At 34.4% G+C, this 20399-nt stretch overlaps 1 protein-coding gene across 2 annotated transcripts in view; it reads left to right on the top strand.

Annotated features, from left to right (window-relative positions):
* Positions 1-19571, top strand: part of DCUN1D1 (defective in cullin neddylation 1 domain containing 1) — a 29109-nt gene extending 9538 nt beyond the window's left edge. For both annotated transcript variants that reach the window (XM_069472875.1, XM_069472876.1), the window contains exons 2-7: positions 3986-4202; positions 5649-5817; positions 8061-8191; positions 16850-16932; positions 17174-17270; positions 18614-19571. In XM_069472875.1, the coding sequence (XP_069328976.1) occupies positions 3986-4202; positions 5649-5817; positions 8061-8191; positions 16850-16932; positions 17174-17270; positions 18614-18693 (777 nt within the window). In that variant the 3' untranslated portion in view covers positions 18694-19571. The remainder of the gene's footprint in view (positions 1-3985; positions 4203-5648; positions 5818-8060; positions 8192-16849; positions 16933-17173; positions 17271-18613) is intronic.
* Positions 19572-20399: the final 828 nt, after the last annotated feature.

The raw sequence follows: 20399 nt of genomic DNA on the forward strand, positions 1-20399 counted from the left end.
GGGTAGCTACAGTCCTTTTTCTTCAGATAATTTGGTAGTGCCCCATCTGCTAGGAATTTATACTTAAACCAGTTAAAATAATTTACATTTACATTATTTATTACATGTACATATTTTTCAAATAAGATATAACATGGAATTAAATAATTCATTTGTATACTCTTGTTATTAGTTGTGTGGGTAAGACAGTTTTTATCTTTGTTCCTTCAGTTTTCTATCATCTTGCTTTCTGACAGGAAGTCATTAATAGAACGAACAGCTCTTTTTGGCTTGCAGAAGTGACTTTTTCCTGTGTTTTTTCCTTCCTCTCTTCAACAAAGGCAATTAAACTGCAGGGAACAGAGCACTGGATTTAATACTGTAGGATAAAACCCCAAATAAACCTGATTGTTTCGCCATCTCCAACTTTGAGGAAAATGGGGTGAAAGTCATGCCAAAAAGTTATATCAGATTTAATTTTTTTTTTTGGAGGCAGATTCTCACTCTGTTGCTTGGGCTAAAGTGCCGTGGCATCAGCCTAGCACACAGCAACCTCAAACTCCTGGGCTCAAGCAATCCTTCTGCCTCAGCCTCCTGAGTAGCTGGGACTACAGGCATGTGCCACCATGCTTGGCTAATTTTTTCCGTATATTTTTAGTTGTCTGGCTAATTTGTTTCTATTTTCAGTAGAGATGAGGTCTCGCTCTTGCTCAGGCTGGTCTTGAACTCCTGACCTCAAGCCATCCTCCTGCCTCGGCCTTCCAGAGTGCTAGGATTACAGGCGTGAACCACCACGCCCATCCATATTGGGTTTAATTTTAAAAGTATTAGGTTGGTGCAAAGGTAATTGCAGTTTTGGACCATGAATCTTAAATCATTGTAACTAGGCTAAAACACAGCTTTATTAATTAAATTAGGAACCATTACAATCAACACACTTTTGCCAACAAGGAATAAGTTAGTTTATTCCTGTAGTGTAAAAATCCGTGAACTCTTGAAAAGCATTTTCTGCATCCTGTTGGTTGTTGAAACGTTTTCCCTGCAAAAAGTTGTCAAGATGCTTGAAGAAGTGGTAGTCGGTTGGCAAGAGGTCAGGTGAACATGGTGGATGAGGCAAAATTTCATAGCCCAATTTGTTCAACTTTTGAAGGGTTAGTTGTGTGACGTGCCCTCGGATGTTGTCATGGAGAAGAATTGGGCCCTTTCTGTTGACCAATGCCGGCTGCAGGTGTTGCAGTTTTTGGTTCATCTCATTGATTTGCTGAGCATACTTCTCAGATGTAATGGTTTTGCCAGGATTCAGAAAGCTGTAGTGGATCAGACCGGCAGCAGACCACCAAACAGTGACTGTGACCTTTTTTTGGTGCAAGTTTGGCTTTGGGAAGTGCTTTGGAGCTGCTTCTCGGTCCAACCACTGAGCGGGTTGTCGTATAAAATTGAATTTTAATTGCACATCACAATCCCAAATGGTTCATTGTTGTTGCGTACAATAAGAGAAGACGACACTTCAAAACAACGATTTTTTTTGATTTTCAGTCAGCTCATGAGACACCAACTTACTGAGCTTTTTCACCTTTCTGATTTGCTTCAAATGGCAAATGACCATGGAATGGTTGACATTGAGTTCTTCGGCAACTTCTCGTTTAGTTTTAAGAGGATCAGTTTTGATGATTGCTCTCAACTCGTCGTTGTCAACTTGTGGTGGCTGTCAACCTGTGCTCCTCATCTTCAAGGCTCTCCTTTGCAAAGCTTCTTGAACCACCACTGCACTGTACCTTTGCTAGCAGTTCCTGGGCCAAATGTGTTGTTGATGTTGTGAGTTGTCTCTGCTGCTTTATGACCCATTTTAAACTCGAATAAGAAAATCGCCGGAATTTGCTTTTTGTCTAACATCATTTGTATGTCTAAAATAAATATAAGATAAACAGCAAGTAATAAGTCATTAGCCAAAAAACATAAAGTGAGAAATGTGCATTAAAATGATGCATAACATAACCACATTTAAGAATGTATTCCAATAACCACATTTATTTAAGAATGTATTCCAATATCAAACAACAAATGTCAACAATGCTAAAACCGCAATTACTTTTGCACCAACCTAAATTTCCGGGATGTGGCCTGTGGTTTATATACTTCCAGGTTAATCACCAACACTTTCTACAACATTGTGCAGTGGTCACGGATGATCACATTGACCGTTTGGTGCTTCCCTGTTCTTTGAAGGAGGATTAAAACATATGTTAGTGTGCTGTATTGTTGAGGGGAGAAAAGTATAGTATGTTTTAAAATAATTTTCAGTAAAAAAGTTGAGATCAAAATGGTTTCCTTGTTAACTTTCAGTTAGAAAATTAAATTAGAATAGTAATCTTTCTTGGCATTTGATTTTATTGTGAGTTTTGTTGTCATTGAATAATATGGAGGACATAATTTTCAAAAGGGAAGACTCCTAGACATTTGAGAGATGTGTTGTATAATGGGATATATATGACTTAACTAGTGTTCAGACACGGTAGAGTTAGTGAAGTAGCAGAAGGTTAGTGAATTTATAGTTTCTCAATTTTAATGGAGAACAGAGGTTGAGATTTTAATCTGTAAATCTGTAATCCTTAACAGTAACATATGTAACATATTTGCAGAGTGAAGAGCATGGCTGACAGATCAGACTCCAGAGCATAAATATTTTTCATGTTGCAAAAGATAGGGTTGGTTTTCATGTTTGACTCTATGTTCTTATTTTTACTTTGTGATAGGTGGAAACATTGGTTGTGTTTTTCTTGAAAATCTCAAAAGCTTTATAAATATGTACAAATAATGTGGTTAAGAAAGGATTACTGAGACTCATATTTGTGAGGCCTCTTTGTTCTTGTCTCATTTCTGCTAATAACCTGAGTGATCTTTGAACAAATGGCTTAACCTTCTGGTCTGTTCTCTCATCTGTCCAATCAGGGAGTTGAGTTTTGGGCCAGAACACAGATTCCGGGGTTCTCAGATGTGTTGCTTAAACCACAGAATACTGTGTCTATTAATGTATGCCCTACTCAAGTACTTTTCTCCCCTTCCTTTATAGTAGTAGCTCAAGAAGAACCCAGGTATTTTGCTGAGAGATGGTATTGGGCTTGACAGGGAAAGGAGTAACTGTGGGGACACTGAATTTGCACAGGAGACCAGCTTGGGTAGGAGAGAAGGGAGAGTATGATCCTTCATACGGGGAGAAAGTGGAGGGCAAAATTGCCCTGCCTTATTTTGCTTCGGGTTCAGGTCAGATGAGCAATGAATCCTTGGCAACATGGGGCAAGTGAGAAGAAGGTATTTCAGTACAAAGGCTGTTCGTTTTGGGCTAAGGAAAAGAGGTGATTTCAGGAGAATCCTATTAAAAATTACCTCAGTAGGAAGGATGCTTCTTTCAATTTGAGTGAAAATAGGAGGAAATTCTATTGATAATTATCTTGGTTCCTGAACGCTACGGGGAGAAATGTAGAGCACTTACATTCTATTGCTTTCTCTCATTTGGTAAAAATAGCAAGAAAACAAGGTAGGTGATTTTGGGGAGAGTGGCACCTTATATCCTTTATAGTGGGCTTTAGGACTGCTGCAAACTCTTGTTAATCTCATTGTTCCCTCGGGTCATTTGATTGGCTAGATAACATTACCTTCTTCCCCACCACTCCTGTGCATCCCTCTTGGAGCTTTGTGCTTGGTCAGGGTTTTGAGAGTAGCGCACTTCCTTTCTGGAGCCTTTATACGTGCTCTCAGGATCCACTTTAGGAGAAATGCAGGGTGGTTGAGCTACCTTTGCCTCTCCAAAACTATACCAAATTTTGGGTTTCAGATTTTTAAAAAGTTTGTTTTTCTGGTTAATAATAGATCAAAAATAAGCTAAAATGTTTTAATGTTTTATGAGGAAAAAGTATTACTAAGAACATTTAGTCAGCTATGTAGAAATATTTACTTAGTCTTATGTGATTTTTACATAGAGTTTCAGTTTATTTTCTGGTTTCAATAGAACAAGTTGAAATCATCGCAGAAGGATAAAGTTCGTCAGTTTATGATCTTCACACAATCTAGTGAAAAAACAGCAGTAAGTTGTCTGTCTCAAAATGACTGGAAGTTAGATGTTGCAACAGATAATTTTTTCCAAAATCCTGAACTTTATATACGAGAGAGTGTAAAAGGATCATTGGACAGGAAGAAGTTAGAACAACTATACAATAGATACAAAGGTGAGTGTTTCTTGTGACTTTAAATATTTTGAACCAGTTTTTCCAAAGTTATGGGCTTATGAGAAATCAAATACTACATAGGACATAAATTGGGTAGGTATGTCCAATAGGGCTCTGTATATCTTGGAATTATTTCAGTAGATCTGAGAGGGGAAATTATTTTCTTTTCACTAAATTTTCTTCTTGGCATCTTTATTTTCTTCCCCTCCTTTTTTCCTCCTCCATTATCCAGTCTGAGAATGAGGAATGGGAATTAATTTTTCTTCTCTCATTTTTATAAACTCAGCTGAACCAGATTTTAAGAAAACTTGCATAATAAATTTTTAAAGAATTCTAAAATAATACATACTTTAAAAAAGTTAAATAGTATATAATAGGTGAATAAAGAAAAGGTTACTAGTTTCTCTATCTTTTCCTTATTTATTCTCCTAATTAACCAATATTTTATAGCCTGATGTGGATCCTTCTATGTCTTTTATGTTTTTGCAGAAACATGTATGTACATGGGATTGTATTTTATGCATAAATCATGCTCCAAAGTCAAAGGATGTACATATTTTTTACTGCAAGAGATATTTCCAGATTAATTGTAGAAAAGTGTTAGCAAATCATATTTGATAGCAGTGGATGAGTACCTTTTTCTCTTTGTATTTGTCATTATTTAAAATTTTTAAAAAAATGTGGATCTTTTTTTTTAATTTTAACAACATATGTTTATATTGTTAAGAGTAGGATTGAATTACATAGTTCACAGTCTTTATAATACTCTTAAGAATTGAGTCCTGTGGTAAAATAAACTTTTAAGACAAACAAAAAGAATTGCTGTATATAATACTGTTAATTTAGAATGCCTACTTAAATAAATAGATTGAAAAGTCATGGATAGAGGTTTTACCTATGTCTGTATTTAGTGAGACTGAAAGTATTCAGTGTATTGGTAACAGGCTACCCTTTCTGTTTTTAGCGAGCCACTGTTGAATAATAATAGCTAACATTTATTGAACATTATTTCAGTTAACTATGCTGAGTACTTCATCTACCTCTTCACAACAACTTTATTCTATATGTTGAATTAGAATCTCTTGTCCCTTGTATAGGAATGTGTGATTTTCTGGATGTGTATGAGACATTTTTCACATGAATAAATGAGACTTAAAAATTAAGTATCCATCTGCATATATCTCTCCTGTACACTTTAAGAATGCTGTTTAGAGGAGAAAGTGGCTTAAATATTACATGAGGAAAATATCGGTTAGAGTAATATTGCTTCATGTCTTTGGCCTACTGTAATTGTTTTTTAATTTTTTTTCCCACAGCTGATACCTTGATTTCAATTATGAACTTTTTTAAAAAAAAAAGGAACATAAAGCATTACCTTTTGCAGTTTTAGGAATGTAGCATTGTAAAGTATGACACTAATTTAGTATTGCATTGTTATTTTTAAAGATCCTCAAGATGAAAATAAAATTGGAATAGATGGTATACAACAATTCTGTGATGACCTGGCACTCGATCCAGCCAGCATTAGTGTGTTGATCATTGCATGGAAATTCAGAGCGGCAACACAGTGTGAGTTCTCCAAACAGGAGTTCATGGATGGCATGACAGAATTAGGGTAAGTATATAATTACAGTAGGATATTAGGTACATTACTATAGGAATTGCTGTGGAACTGAAATATGTCATGAATTTTTAAATGTAAATATAAAACTTTACTGGCTCATAGACACTGGTATAAATAGAAATGGGCTAACTTGCTATTTGCCATGTTATACAGTTTTCTGGGTTTGTCAAGTTATCTGTATGTTAGTACAGTTTATTCTATTTGTATTATACTTTTATCATTTACTTCTAAAGGAAGTTCACTTGTATTAAGATTATTATGCATTAGTATTTAATAAGGAAAAGAAAAATAACCAAGTTTGTTATTTCCTAATGTGAGGCTATAAACTGTGAATTTATAAAATCTTATTGTAAAAACTAGGATGTACCTTAGAAGTAACTCTTTATTTCATTTATGCTGTGATAGCTGATTAGCTCAATGTCTTTAGATAAATAGATTGAAAAGTCATGGATAGAGGTTTTACCCATATCTGTACTTAATGAGGCTGCAGAAGTATTCACTCTGTTGGTGGGTAACAGGCTATCCTTTCTGTTTTTAGTGAGCCACTGTTGAATAATAATAGCTAACGTTTATTGAACATTATTTTATTTCAGTTAACTGTGCTGAGTACTTCACCTACCTCTTCACAACAATTTTGTGAGAGAAGTAGTGTTTATATCCCCATTTTAGAGATGAGGAAACTGAGGTACAGAGAAATTATGGAATTAGGTAGTATTAGAGTCAGGATTTTGATGCAGGCATTCTGATTCTTGAGCCTGAGAGATGTTGTAATCAGTCATGGTCCAGTCATAAAAACCACACCGGTAATTTGGACAGGGAAAATTTAAAGACTTGTTTTACTCTGTAAAAGGAGTAAAAGAAAACTCTAAGGTATAACAGAGGTAGCAATTGCAGGAAGCTGCTACCACCCCAGGGATGTAGTGAAGTGAACAAACAAGGAAGAAATTTAGAAACTTGATAGGTCTCCATAAGGCTGAGATTCAGACCTTGGGCAAGCGGGTGTGATGTGATGCTTCCACTCTGGTGGAAGAAAAACTAGCTAGAGGCCACTTGCTGCAGGGCTGTGAGAGTTGCCACTGCTGGTGGACAATGCTGCGACTTCCCTGTGCACTGAAACCCTTGCCCTCTGCAGAAGACAGACTAGGGTAAGAAAAGTCCCTCCTCTTCCAGCCTTTTATTGCCCACTCTTGGTAGAGTCCAAAGTTGAGCCAGCTGGCAAGGAAAACGAAGTCTCACAGTTTTGTAGTCCAATATCACAAAGTAGGGCAAAGAAAGAAGGGTGGGTTTAAAGCTGAGAGGCAATAAATTAATTGGCCTGGACACTGTGTCCTACAGCCAAAGTCAGCCCCATCCTGAACTTGTTGGAGTTTTCTATGCTAGGAAAGGTTTCATTAGAATTTAAGGTAACAATGTTTTACTTTTTCTTTTTAATTTGAAACTGAATTCATATGTAATGAGCTTTTAAATCAAAATTTTAGTTTACAAACTAACGATCTGGAAGGTGTTGCAAAGGATATAGAAGGAAAATCAAAGCAAAATGATTAGAAGGGGGAAAAAAGTGGATTGATTTGTTTGTGGAATCTTTAAGAAGTAGAATATTTCTAGCTTCAGGCTATTATGAGGAAAGTAAGTCTTAGTACTTGGACTTTTTCAACTCTTTGAAAGTTGAATGTTTTGCATGTTTAGAAAAAGCTTAGTACTGATTTGAGATAATTCAGTTGGAGGTGGTAGGATGTTCAGCTAATATTTATTATTGTACTTTGTATATAACAAGAAGCAAGTTTTCAAGAAATGCTTCCTAACTTAAGCTAGAGACCATCCTTTCAGTTGATTTAGAAGCTAAACATATGATTAATTACCATATCAGCATTGTCTAATACAGTTTAAAACGATGATTGTTATGCTGATTACTATATATACTTATCCATTCACTGAAGCTGACTTCTAGTCAGTGTGTTGATAGTCCAGTGAATTATGTAATTAAAAGTAATAGCCCATTTCTTTTAAAAATAGTAATTTTTTTATATCATTTAATCACTCCACGCTTCCTCTTCCCCCAGCTAACCCAATACTTGTTTATAGTTATATAATATAAAAGGATGGAATTCCAACTATCTTATTTTTAAAAGAGAAGTTCTAGGAAATAAATATAAGCCCTCATAGGAATAAATAAGTTAAGTTCTTAATTCATAGTGAAAAAGTTAATCTTTTATAAACTTAATTTTATAATGTAGATGTGACAGCATAGAAAAACTAAAGGCCCAGATACCCAAGATGGAACAAGAATTGAAAGAACCAGGACGATTTAAGGATTTTTACCAGTTTACTTTTAATTTTGCAAAGAATCCAGGACAAAAAGGATTAGGTAAGAATTTTTAAAAAATTATATTTGGTGTTTCAAATATATTCAAATACATTGACAGTGTCACTTTTGTAATAGAAAATTATGTGTTTTGAGCATAGTCATCATGAAAATACCAATTACTGAAAAACAAGAAGAAATAGTGAACTTTCAATCAGAAAATACCATGCACGTTGAATAATAGGGTTACCCTGGGTATCATATGTGAACTACTGATTTTTTCGTTAAATAAAAACTATAACACAGGAAATAAATACTTGTTACGACATTTTATTTATGCATTCATTCATTCATTTATCCATTCAGGAATCCAGAGGATATTTTAGGATCTTAAGATCTATAGAAATAGTATTATAAGATTTCTGAGTCATAGAATGCCAGATAAATTAATTTTTTTGGTTATGATTTATTTGAAAACTGTAGAAACGGATGAAAAATAAAGGATAATCATTCATAATCTTATTATCCAGAAGTTTAACTGTTGTGAACAGTTTACCTTAATCAATTTATACTAAATGTGATATTCATCCATTTGCTTTTGGGACAGCTAGGGAATTTGGAAATAAAAAATACAGTGTAATATACAAGTTAGATAGTGCTAGTAGAAAATACAAAATAATAAATGTGTATAGGGGTTTTAGAGAAAAGGAGAAATGAATAAAAGCAGGAGTGTTTGGTAAATGCTTCCTTGGTAAGGTGGGATACAAACTGAAGGATTTGGTATTTGGCTGGGCAAGGGATGATAAAAGGTGTTTCAGTGAGAAGATAGCTAGGAATGAAGGTCTAAAACCTCAGGAATAAGCTTAGCTTCTTTGTGGAAGAGAGAAGACATTGATTTGATTTTAATGAGAATGCTTATTTGGAGATTAAATTGGTAATACACAAAAGGATAAATAACCACAGGCGTTTTTTGAAAATGAGACAGAAAAGTTTTAAGTTGGAATTTGTGGTAAATGAGGACCTACTGAAGATTTTGATGATTGTGGTAACTTCCATTTAATGTGAGCTTTTAGTGTGCCTGGCAATGTGCTAAGTACTGCACTTTACATACATTGCCTGTCTTTTAATCCATGTTGGTGTTACTGTAACCTGAGACTGGGTAATTTATCAAGAAAAGAGGTTTATTTAACTCATGGTTCTATGGGCTAGGAAGTTCAATGCCATGGCCCTGGCTTCTGGAGAGGACTTTTATGCTGTGTAATAACATGGTGGAGAAGATCAAAGGGGAAGTGGGCAAAGGTGAAGAGAGAGACCAAACAGGAGGAGAAACCCTGCTTTATGACAATGTACTCTCACGGGAACTAATCCATTCCCACTGGCGAGAACACACTGCTGCAAGAACAAGCATGGCATCAAGCCATTCATGAGGCTTCTGCCCATATGATTCAGTCACCTCCCACTGGGCCCACCTCCCAACACCACCACACCAGGGATGAAATTTCAGCGTGAGTTTTGGTAGGGACAAACAAACCATGTCCAAACCATAGCACTACCCCATTGAAATGTTTACCAGTTTTATGAGTTATTCATTCTTTCATTCAATAATTTACTACCTGCTCTGTGCCAAGTACACTGTAATAGAGTACAAGCTCTTTTTTATCCTTAATTTGCAGATGAGAAACTTAGGCACAGGAAGGTTAAATAACTTGCCCAATAATAGAAAGTGAGTTTTTTTGTTTGTTTGTTTTTGAAGATACAGTAGTTGAAGAGGGTAATAGAAACCTCTTGTACTAATCCTTCTTTATATTTTAGATTAGAGGGAGGAGCAAAAGCATTAATAAACAAATAAGAATAAGGATTAGAACAAGTAAGTGATTGAAAGCTAGAGAGGAAGGGATAAATGTACATTAGTAATGGAGTATTGACCTAAAGAGAGACTAAATGTGACTGAATTGATTAAGGAATTACAAAATATTTGTAAATCAAAAATCTAAATAATGAAGTCTCCTTTCCATCTGGTTCTGTAGGGAAAAGAAGCTGGGATACTTAGAGTTAGTTTATCTGTGTCCACCAGTTAACTGGGCTATATTTTCTAATTTCTTCTTTCCTTCCCACACATAAAAATCTGTTGAAAGTCTTTGAATTTACATGTATACATTAGAAGGATTATTTTATGGTATTTAGAAATGTAGCTATTGATAAGATTAAACATAATCTTGTGAATGTCAAATGTTGACTTAAGGGACTTAACCTGTTTCTTAGTTATATCCCTACCCTTTACCGGAGCACAAAATAAATGGTGTTTTGGGTGAATATATAGTTTGGATATTGAATCTTAGTTTTTATTATATGTAGTAAAAATAGAGAAAAATTAAATTTTTATAGCTATTGGATATATTAATATGATGGTAAATTGGAATTTCAGAATACAGGGAAAAATTGAGAAAAAGGTTATGTGAAAGCATTAGATTTAAAATCATTTATTATCTATTATTGTGCTTAAGAAAAATGTAATATTTAATGAGTATAGAGTTTTTGTTTTGCAAGATAATGAAAATTCTTGAGATTGGTTGTGCAACAATATGAGATACGTAACTGTACACTTAAAAAAGGTTAAGATGATAAATTTTATGTTATGTGTATTTAACCACAGTGAGAAAATTATTTTAAAACTCCACAAACCATTCAATGTGCAGTACAAAGAGTAAACTCTAACATAGAATGTAGACTTTAGTTAATAATAGTGTATCCTTATTAATTCGTCAATGATAAAAAATGTACTACACTAAAGCAAGATGTTCAAATTAGTGGAAACTGAGTGGGGAGGAGTGAAAGAAGAGGATATATGGAAACCTCTCTACCTTCTGCTCAATTTTTTCATAAACCTAAAACTAAAAAAGTTTTATTAATTTTAAAAAAAGACAAACCATAGTTTTTCTCTTTGTTTTGCATTGGTGTTAGATATCAGGAAATTTAATGACTTGCTTAGTTGAAGAGCTTAATTAAAAAGAAAGTTTTCTTGACAGTCTTTCTAAGGGTTCACAGGGCTCTTAAATTACAAGATTTGGCAGAGAGGAATTAGAAGATCATAGGAGAAGAGGTGAGGCCCAAAACAAATTGGCAAAGAGGGACAGTGACAGCACTGTGGTTTGTTTATAAAATTGCTGTGCTACTTACAATGAGAACTGGTGTTTCCCATTTTTTTTTTTTTCACTTTCTGTAACCTTATTTCTTGTGATACCAGGATAGGGTGCTTCTTATACCATCATCTGTTTCTGATAGTCACTTGCCATCTGATAGTTACCTGAATCTTAAATTTGAAGATTTCATAAGTCCTGTGTAAAATCTAACCTCCCCAAAATAGCATCCTTACTGATGCTCATTTAGCTTCTGTAATACTTTTGAATATTCAGGGACTGTACACATATTCTTTTAGGAAGTTGTCCATTCTTGTCACAGGACATTCTTGTTTTTACACAGTTTTCCCTCATTAAGCTAATGTCTTTGTCTTTATTACTTACACCATTGCTCTTATTTGTCCTCCAGTGCAACACAGAGACAGTCTAACCATTTTAAAGATCACTAGCACTCACCTTTTGGCCTTTTTTTCCAGGTCAGCATTCCAATTTATTTTAACTTCTCTTCATTTGAAGAGATGTGTGTTATTCCTGTTACTTTTCCTCCAAACACCTTTCCAGTTTCTCGGTTTCTTTCAAAATAGGGCCCTTAAATTTGAACATAATATTCTAGAAGGAGGCTGTTTAATGTAGAACACCAGGGGTCTGTTATTTTTTGTGAGACTATTCTATTAATTTGATCAAAGATTATATGTGTTCTTTAGCAGTTGTGACATTTTTAGGACCATACTGAAATTTTGTTAGACTAAAATCTGTAGGTCATTTTTGTATGAACTGTGGTTCACCTAGAATCTTATATCTGTACAGTTGATTTAAAAGATTTTAACATTTTTTAAACATTTACTCTAATATTTAGAAATAATTTTATAATGTTTTAAAGTGCATTTTTATCATATAATCTCGTTTGGTTCTTGTAACAATCCTTTGAGCTAAGTAAAAAATATATTATCCTTTCCATCATGTAGATGAGAAAACTCAAGCCAGAGAGATTGACTTATTAGTAAGGTTGCATAACTTTAGAGTTAGTGGAACTAGGACTAGACTTCAGGTCTTATGACCCCACATTCTGTATTCTTTTTGTTATATTATGTTGTGCTAACTATAGGTACTTCTAAGTAAATTAAGACGTTAGGAATAGGATTTTTAATCACTATTTCATCCTCCCTAGTGAGCTGGTAACATTTTGTTTCCCTTAGAGGCTGTGTTTGGGTTTAGACTCAACTCATTTTCATGTTCATCCTGCATTCAACTGATTTTTATGAAATCCCACATTGCCTTTGTCGACTCTTTTTGAAAAAAATGACATTGGGAGTATCTGTGTTTGCGGTTTAAGTTTTACTACAAGGGCTTAAGATTTCATTCTGCAAGAATAGCAATTTTAGTCAATACTGTTAATAGGACTTGCTTGTCTCTTTGCTGCATTTTCCTTCCCTTTATTCTAACTGTTCTTATTACTTTATCACTGAATTTTCTCTTTTTTCCAATACTACTTCAGAATCTAAAATAATAATCTTAAAAATTATTAAAAATGTATGATAGTAATAGTAAAGTCTCATATTATTTACCAGTTACTGTTGTAAATACTTTGTGTGTATAAACTCATTTAATCGTTACAAGAACCCAGTAGGAGCAGGTACTGTTGTTATCTTCATTTTAAACTGAATCAGTTGTCCAAGGTCATTTAACTAACGGTAGAGTTGGGATTTAAGAGATTAAAATTCATGCTCTAAACTGCTATTTTAAATTGCCTCTGTGTCTAGCTATGCTGTTCTCTCCATTGCTTACTTCTTTCTAAAGGGCTGTTTTTTCTATGTCTGTGGCAATTAACATTTTATCCTTGTATATTTTAATCTTACATATTTCAACTCTTAGTTTTAACTTATTAATCTTTTTGTGTCTTCCTTTTTTGTTCAAAAACATTTATTGACCACTTTAAGAGCTTGGAGTCAGGAGTATCTTAAGTCTGTCTGTGGGAGTTTGTGATATATTCAAAAAGGTTATAGTTTTTGAGCCTTGAAGAATGAATGTACATTTTCAAGGCCAAAAATAAAGGGAAGCCATTCCAGGTGGAGGGATTAGGCATGTTCAGTTGCTCAGACGTCAGAGAATATCACACCTTTGAGGAACTGCAAGTGAGTTCATTTGATGAAGTATAGATTTTATCTAAAGGCAATAGGAAATCATTGAAAAATTTTAACATGGAAATAAAATTCAGATTCATGCCTGAAAGGTCCATCTCAAAGCACTGTGGTCCTTTAAAAGGAGTGGAGGCAGGACTAGAGGAAGAAAGACTAGCTGTTCCAGTGATTTAGCCAGAAGTGAAGAGTACCCTAAAATAGGCCTGCCAGTAAGGATGGAGAAGAGATAGATTCAAAAGGTGCTTTGATTGAATTTGTATGATGAGGAAGAGAAGGAGTCTTCCCCAGCGATTCTGAACACCTTTAGGGGACATTTAGGAGCCTGTGGGGTTGTTTTTTGTTTGTCATAATAACTGAGGGTTTCTGTTGGCATTAGGGAGATACTAAATGTCCTACAATTAGTGTGTAGGACAGTTCCTTACAATGAGAAATTGTTTCATTGAGAAACACTATAGGAGTGGCATTTACTGAGAGAGAGAGAAAAGGAATAGCAGGTCTGTACAGGTATGATAATGAATTCAGTTTGAGCCCTGCTGAATCTGAGTTATTTGTGGTTACCCAGTTGAAGATGTCCTTAGGCAATTAGATACTTGAATTTAGAATATAGAGATAGGTTTCAGATTTAGGAATTGTTAGAGGCGGTTGAACATATAACATGAAAAACAGTTTAGGTTTGAAAATCCGAGGGAAATAGGAGAAATGGTTATTGTTGACATACGCTCTTACAGACCACCAACATTTAATGGATGAATGGAGAAAGAGGAGCCAGTAAAAGAGAATGAGATGCCTAGACAGGACAGAGGACAGTCAGTAAGTAGAGTGCTATCATTGAAGCCAAAGGAAACAACAATTCCATCCAAGAAGTGTGCTCAGGTCTGTCAAATATGGCAGAAAGCCAAATAAAGTAAGGACATAAAAGTATTTATTTGGGAACCGGAAGGGACTGGTGACCATTCAGATATTCATTTCAGTAGGGTAAGTGACAGAGGTGGACACTGGTTAATAGGATTAGAGCATGTCAGAGGTTAGGAAAAGGGACAATGAATGTAGAATACAAGAAGTTCTCTTCTTTTATTATACAACCTGAACTTTCAGACACCTTTGTACACTTTTGTCAGATTCTTATTTTAATGTATCAGCTGACAAATGGGCATTTATAGGTGTCTCATGGTTTGTAGTTATTTAAATATTTCATTGGTTGTCATCCTTATTTTATAAAAATTAATTGAAAGGGGAAAAATGCTAACACTAGTAAAGTTTATTTTTTTATTTTTTTTTTTTTTTGTTGAGACAGAGTCTCACTTTGTTGCCCAGGCTAGAGTGAGTGCCGTGGCGTCAGCCTAGCTCACAGCAACCTCAGACTCCTCGGCTTAAGCGATCCTACTGCCTCAGCCTCCCGAGTAGCTGGGACTACAGGCATGCGCCACTATGCCCGGCTAATTTTTTCTATATAGATTTTTTTAGTTGTCCATATAATGTCTTTCTATTTTTAGTAGAGACGGGGTCTCGCTCAGGCTGGTCTCGAACTCCTGACCTTGAGCAATCCACCCGCCTCGGCCTCCCAGAGTGCTAGGATTACAGGCGTGAGCCACCGCGCCCGGCCGACTAGTAAAGTTTAGTTCTCATAAATTTAATGCATTTGAAGTGAAGTGAATTAGGCATGTTAATAACAACAAACCTTTAGTCTCAGTTGAACATTTATTACACTTAACCAGACAATTGTATGTTGAGCTGGTAAAGAAAAGAACAGAATTAAACAACCTGGAAGGGCTGTTGGGTATAGAGCTTTAAAGACTGCAAAGACTAAAAAGGAAGTGCCATTAGGAATTGGTGTCAGATATTTTTTAGTTCTCTTAAAACATAGGAATCTGAATTTGACTTCCAGACATGTTTTCAGGAACAAATTACGTATAAAAGTAGAAGATTCCATGTACTAGATTTCAAGATCATCCGTGAAAGAGGGTAGCTAATAAAAACGATAACAGATCCAAGAAAGATTTTTAAAATAAAAATGATAACCTGAGCATGTTTTTTTCTTGGAGTTCTAAAAACTAGAGGACAAGGCAAAGTTGTAGATGTCGAGAGGGGAAAATTAATCAATAGATAAGGTTCCTTGAAGAGGCAGGATGATATTAGATTCAGAATAGAGGTGGGTGTAAGGGGCTTATCTTTGGATAAGAAAGGAGAGGCACCTTTTCCATTGAGTTTGAAGGAAGATGATGACGATGGATTTGAAGGTAAGTATGTTTGTATGTGAAACCATAGCAAGTTGTTCACTCAGCAGTTTCTGAATGCCTGCTGTGTGTTTCAGTCTGCTAGTTTGGGGATACGTACTTCCTATCTTGGAAGAAGTTAAGATCCAGTTTTGCAAGTTCCTAGACGTTGTGATTTTTAATGGATTTCTTACAAATCATCTGTTTTTGACGATAAATAAACATCAAGTTTATTCTTTTTTATTGGTTTTAAAAATTGGGGCTGCACTTGTCTAACTTTGTCTTTTCTGATCTCATGATTCCTCAGATTAATGAGAGTAGTTTTGAGATCTCACTAAAAGGACTTTTAAGTTACTTGGGATATAATTTTTCTTGTCCTGGAGATGTAAATTCACTCATAAAAACTAGATACTTTCTTAACTACTTTAGTTCCTTTAAAGAGATCATAGACATAGTTCTTCCTCACTGTCATATGATAGGTATAGTTCTTTGTCACGTGGCAATATTGATATTTACCCTTTTCTTCTCCATTTCTAATTAAAAAGCAATTTTTGTTGTTTTTGACAAACTTAAAAATCTTAGTTTATTATTAATTTTAATTTTTAAATCAATAGTCTTAATGTTCTCCTTTGGTAGGACCAGTCAACAGCTTTAGAATGTAAGATTAGTAGGATTGTCAGTAGCAATCCTTTGCATTCCAACCTATAGGTGTCCATCAGTGATTCTCAACTGGGGGCAAGTTTTGCCCCCCATGTGACCTTTGGCAATATCTTGAGATATTTTTGATTGTCGTCACTGGGGGTGGAGTGAAGCTGCTCTTGGCATCTAGTGGGTAGAAGCTGGGACGCTGCTAAATTTCCTACAGTGCACAGAACAGCCCCCTACAACAAAGAATTATCTGGACCACAATGCCAAAAAGTGCCAAGGGTAAGAAACCCTCATGTACATTAACTAACATTTGAATACTTGTGAAATAGTATGCTTAACTACACTATCTAATTTAAACCACAGAATACTCCTGTGAAGTAACTGGTATCATTTTTGCCCTGAAGCGCTGGTTATTGGCAGGAGGCAGTATACATACCTTGGACTTATCTCTATAGGAAATTATATAAGTATTCGGGATACAAGCTTTTTTCTTTTTCTTTTTTTTAAGTCTTTCTTTGATCTTACCTGTCTTTTTGCAGGGACAAATATTCATAGCATTGAAATACATTATTTTTAATATTACAGATCTAGAAATGGCCATTGCCTACTGGAATTTAGTGCTTAATGGAAGATTTAAATTCTTAGACTTATGGAATAAATTTTTGTTGGTAAGTTCACATTTTCTGCAGTTTTATATGTTTTCTCTAAAATTCTGCAGTGTTTAAAGATAAATGAACATATTTTAGAGCATGAGTAACTCATCTCAGAGCATGTAATGGTCATAGAATAAGAACTTTGATTACCAGAATTTTTTATACTTGCTTTGCATTCTTGTATTTAGAATTGTCTGAACTGTTTTTTTTTCTAGCTGTTTTTAGTGATTTGAATGTTTTTTGTTGTTTTAAATAGGAACATCATAAACGATCAATACCGAAAGATACTTGGAATCTTCTTTTAGACTTCAGTACAATGATTGCAGATGACATGTCTAATTATGATGAAGAAGGTAATGAAAATTTTTTCCTTATTAGTTGTTTTCTTTTTTAACCTGCCTTCTTATCTCTTTTTATCACACTCTCTTAAACTTCTTATGCACTTCCATTTTCCTTAGAGTTGGACTTCCCTCTTCTGAGCTTTTATTTATACTCTTATGAATGTATGAAATACCTTCATCCTGTTTACCAATCTATATTATTCTGTTTCTTTCAGTTCTAACTCAGTATTCATATCTTCCAGAAAGGCATGAGTAATTTTTATCCGTGTTTTAGATTTTCAGTTTACTTTAGGCACCTGTTCTTGATGTACTGTATACTTATTTGTATGTATTTTTTATTGGTATCTGTTAGTCTTGTGTGTAAGCTTGATTGTAAACTTCTTAAGTTCAGTGACTGTCTAATTTGAAATCTACTTCAGCTGCCTAGTGTAGTATTATCAGCATTCAATTAATATTCAGATTGAATACTTTCCTGCTGTTTCTTAATGTATATATAAAGATGATGTTACCATCCACTACCAGGACATGGACTTTTGTTTTCTATAAGTGGCGGTGGTTCACATTGATTTCTTCACACATACTTCCTTAGTCCCCTGGAGAACTAGCAGGATGCATTTTTGAGATTATTGAATAGATATAAGTATTCTTTGAAAGACCTTCTATGACCTTGGCCTCTTTAAATGTGTCCTGGAACCATCTAAGCTAATCAGGGATGATGTTATTTCTTCTTTTTTAAATTGTCATTTATAGTCTTCACTTAAAAAAGTGAGAAATGTCTGCATATGTCTGATAATTGTGATGTCCGTTAGGTATTACACAAAATTGGTGAACTTTTGTTATTTTGGAGATTGGCATGTGAATGTGTATAGACATGCATATATGTAAGTTTATATCTTTTAGTAATTTATTAAAGTAGGATGGAATTTGATACTTCCTGTTAATTTCCTTTGTAAGATTGCGACAAAATGCCTGAAAACTTGTTTCTCCTGCTATGCTTTCAGCACCTGCTGTATGCCATCATATCACAGGCATCCCTTAGGCTGCCAGTTTTGACCAGATTACTTCCATTGCCTGACTTCATTTGCTTCAAAAAACCATATTAATATTGATTACCAGAGGAGTTATTTTTATTGCTCAAGAAATTATTGGAATAATAGATCTGAGAGGATACAAGGAATATTTTGGCTAGAAACTTCAAAAAGCTTGTGTTTTCAAAGACTTATCAGTGAAAATAGATAAGAATGATATAGTTTAACTCTTATGAAGAAGATATTAAAAATGGATTGTATTAAAATGTTGGCCTTATTTCTGTTTTTCTTTATTTTCTTTCTTCTGTATTTTTTTCTTTTATCCAGGAGCATGGCCTGTTCTTATTGATGACTTTGTGGAATTTGCACGCCCTCAAATTGCTGGGACAAAAAGTACAACAGTGTAGCACTAAAGGAACCTTCTAGAATGTACATAGTCTGTACAATAAATACAACGGAAAATTGCACAGTCAATTTCTGCTGGCTGGACTGAACTGAAGATCAATCCTCACAATTCAGACTGAGGGTTGAGACAAAACTTTAAGGATACATCTTGGACCATATCGTATTTCATTCTTCTAATGGTGGTTTGGGCTTGTCTTCTAGTCTGGGCCGCTCTAAACATTTATAATTCCAACATTGTGGATTTCATCTTATATCTGTGGACCATCCTAGTTTATTCTCCCATAAGTCTTAGAAGCTTTATGGTGATTATTTTGAGGTTTCCATTCTTGCATAAAGCACAATGCTGTCTTCATCAGAAAACAGTTGGCATAAGAATTAAACATGTGAACATCGCAAACAATTTATAAAAACTTCTTAAATATATGCTTTGGGCTAGTTGCAAAGACTATGCTGATAGCACTTCCAATGAGAGTGATATATTTAAGTGTACCAGATCTGGAATGGTGTTTTGGTTTGGCGGGATTTTTTTTTCTTGGCAAATCACATGTATTGTTGACGTGAGTAGAGTATCTGATGAAAAAAAAATGTCAAAAAACCAACGTGAAAAAATTTTAGGGTAACTTGGTGCCTATCTGAAAAATGTATTGTGTTTCAGACTCTCAATTTCAAAAAGGTTCCACAGAACTAGTCTGCATTTACCCATATTTATATATAGTTGTCCTACAGGGAGCTTTTATTTAGAAAATATCTGCATAATGTTAGATTCTACTCCTGTCTACATTATGCATTACATAATTGGATTTCTTTATGCTTTTGAAATGCTTTTTGCCTGTCGAATAAGTTAAACTATTTTATTTGTTTTGAATGTTTTGATTGCTACACAATACAATATTCTAAATTTAGGCATGAGGGTTTATTTTTTGTTTTTACTTTTTTTTTTTTTTTTTTTTTTTGGTCATCGCACTATGGAAAACAATGAAATTCTCTTAATTTATAAGAAGATAGTAGGAATTAAATTTTGAAAATGGTTGTGATGAGCCATGAAGTTCAATCTCTATAATATAGGTACTGCTCTTTCAGACAAATAGTCCATTTTTGATGACTTCTTATTTTGTTGAAATTGCTTTAACTGCTAATCACTGTGGTTGCCAAATATTTACTTCAGGAGCAAAGATTTTCAAACAAGCGTACACTTGATGCAAAATACTAATCTGGCTTCTATTTTTGTAAATTATTTAGTCTCTTTACTGTTTTTGTTTCACTCAAATTAGCTCAGTTTTCTCATCAAAGCAGAATGCAATCTTGTATGTATTTTTTTCATTACAAGACCCATGAACTGCTTTCATGCTGAAAATGCTCATTTCACTGTTCACTTACTGACATGTGAAGAAGGGTTTATTGCTTTCTTAAACATTTCTGTAAGGCAGGTCAAAAATGTAATGCTTCATATGTTGGATGACTGTGGTCCTTAATAGGAATAGATTTTGCTGGTATATCCAGGTACTCTCTAAGGTCTGGGGTTGGTATTAACAGAGGAATGAATGTACTTCAGAATAAGCAGTACATTTTATGCAAATGTGGAAATGATTTTACAAAACAATGACATATAAAAACTGCTTTTTATTTACATGATTTTGAAATTAACTAGAAAGCTTTTCCCGTAGACATTATATTAATATTCCAATCATAACTTTAAGAATGCAATTCT

Source organism: Eulemur rufifrons, chromosome 7 (assembly GCF_041146395.1).
Source record: "Eulemur rufifrons isolate Redbay chromosome 7, OSU_ERuf_1, whole genome shotgun sequence".
Classification (NCBI taxonomy): Eukaryota; Metazoa; Chordata; class Mammalia; order Primates; family Lemuridae; genus Eulemur; species Eulemur rufifrons.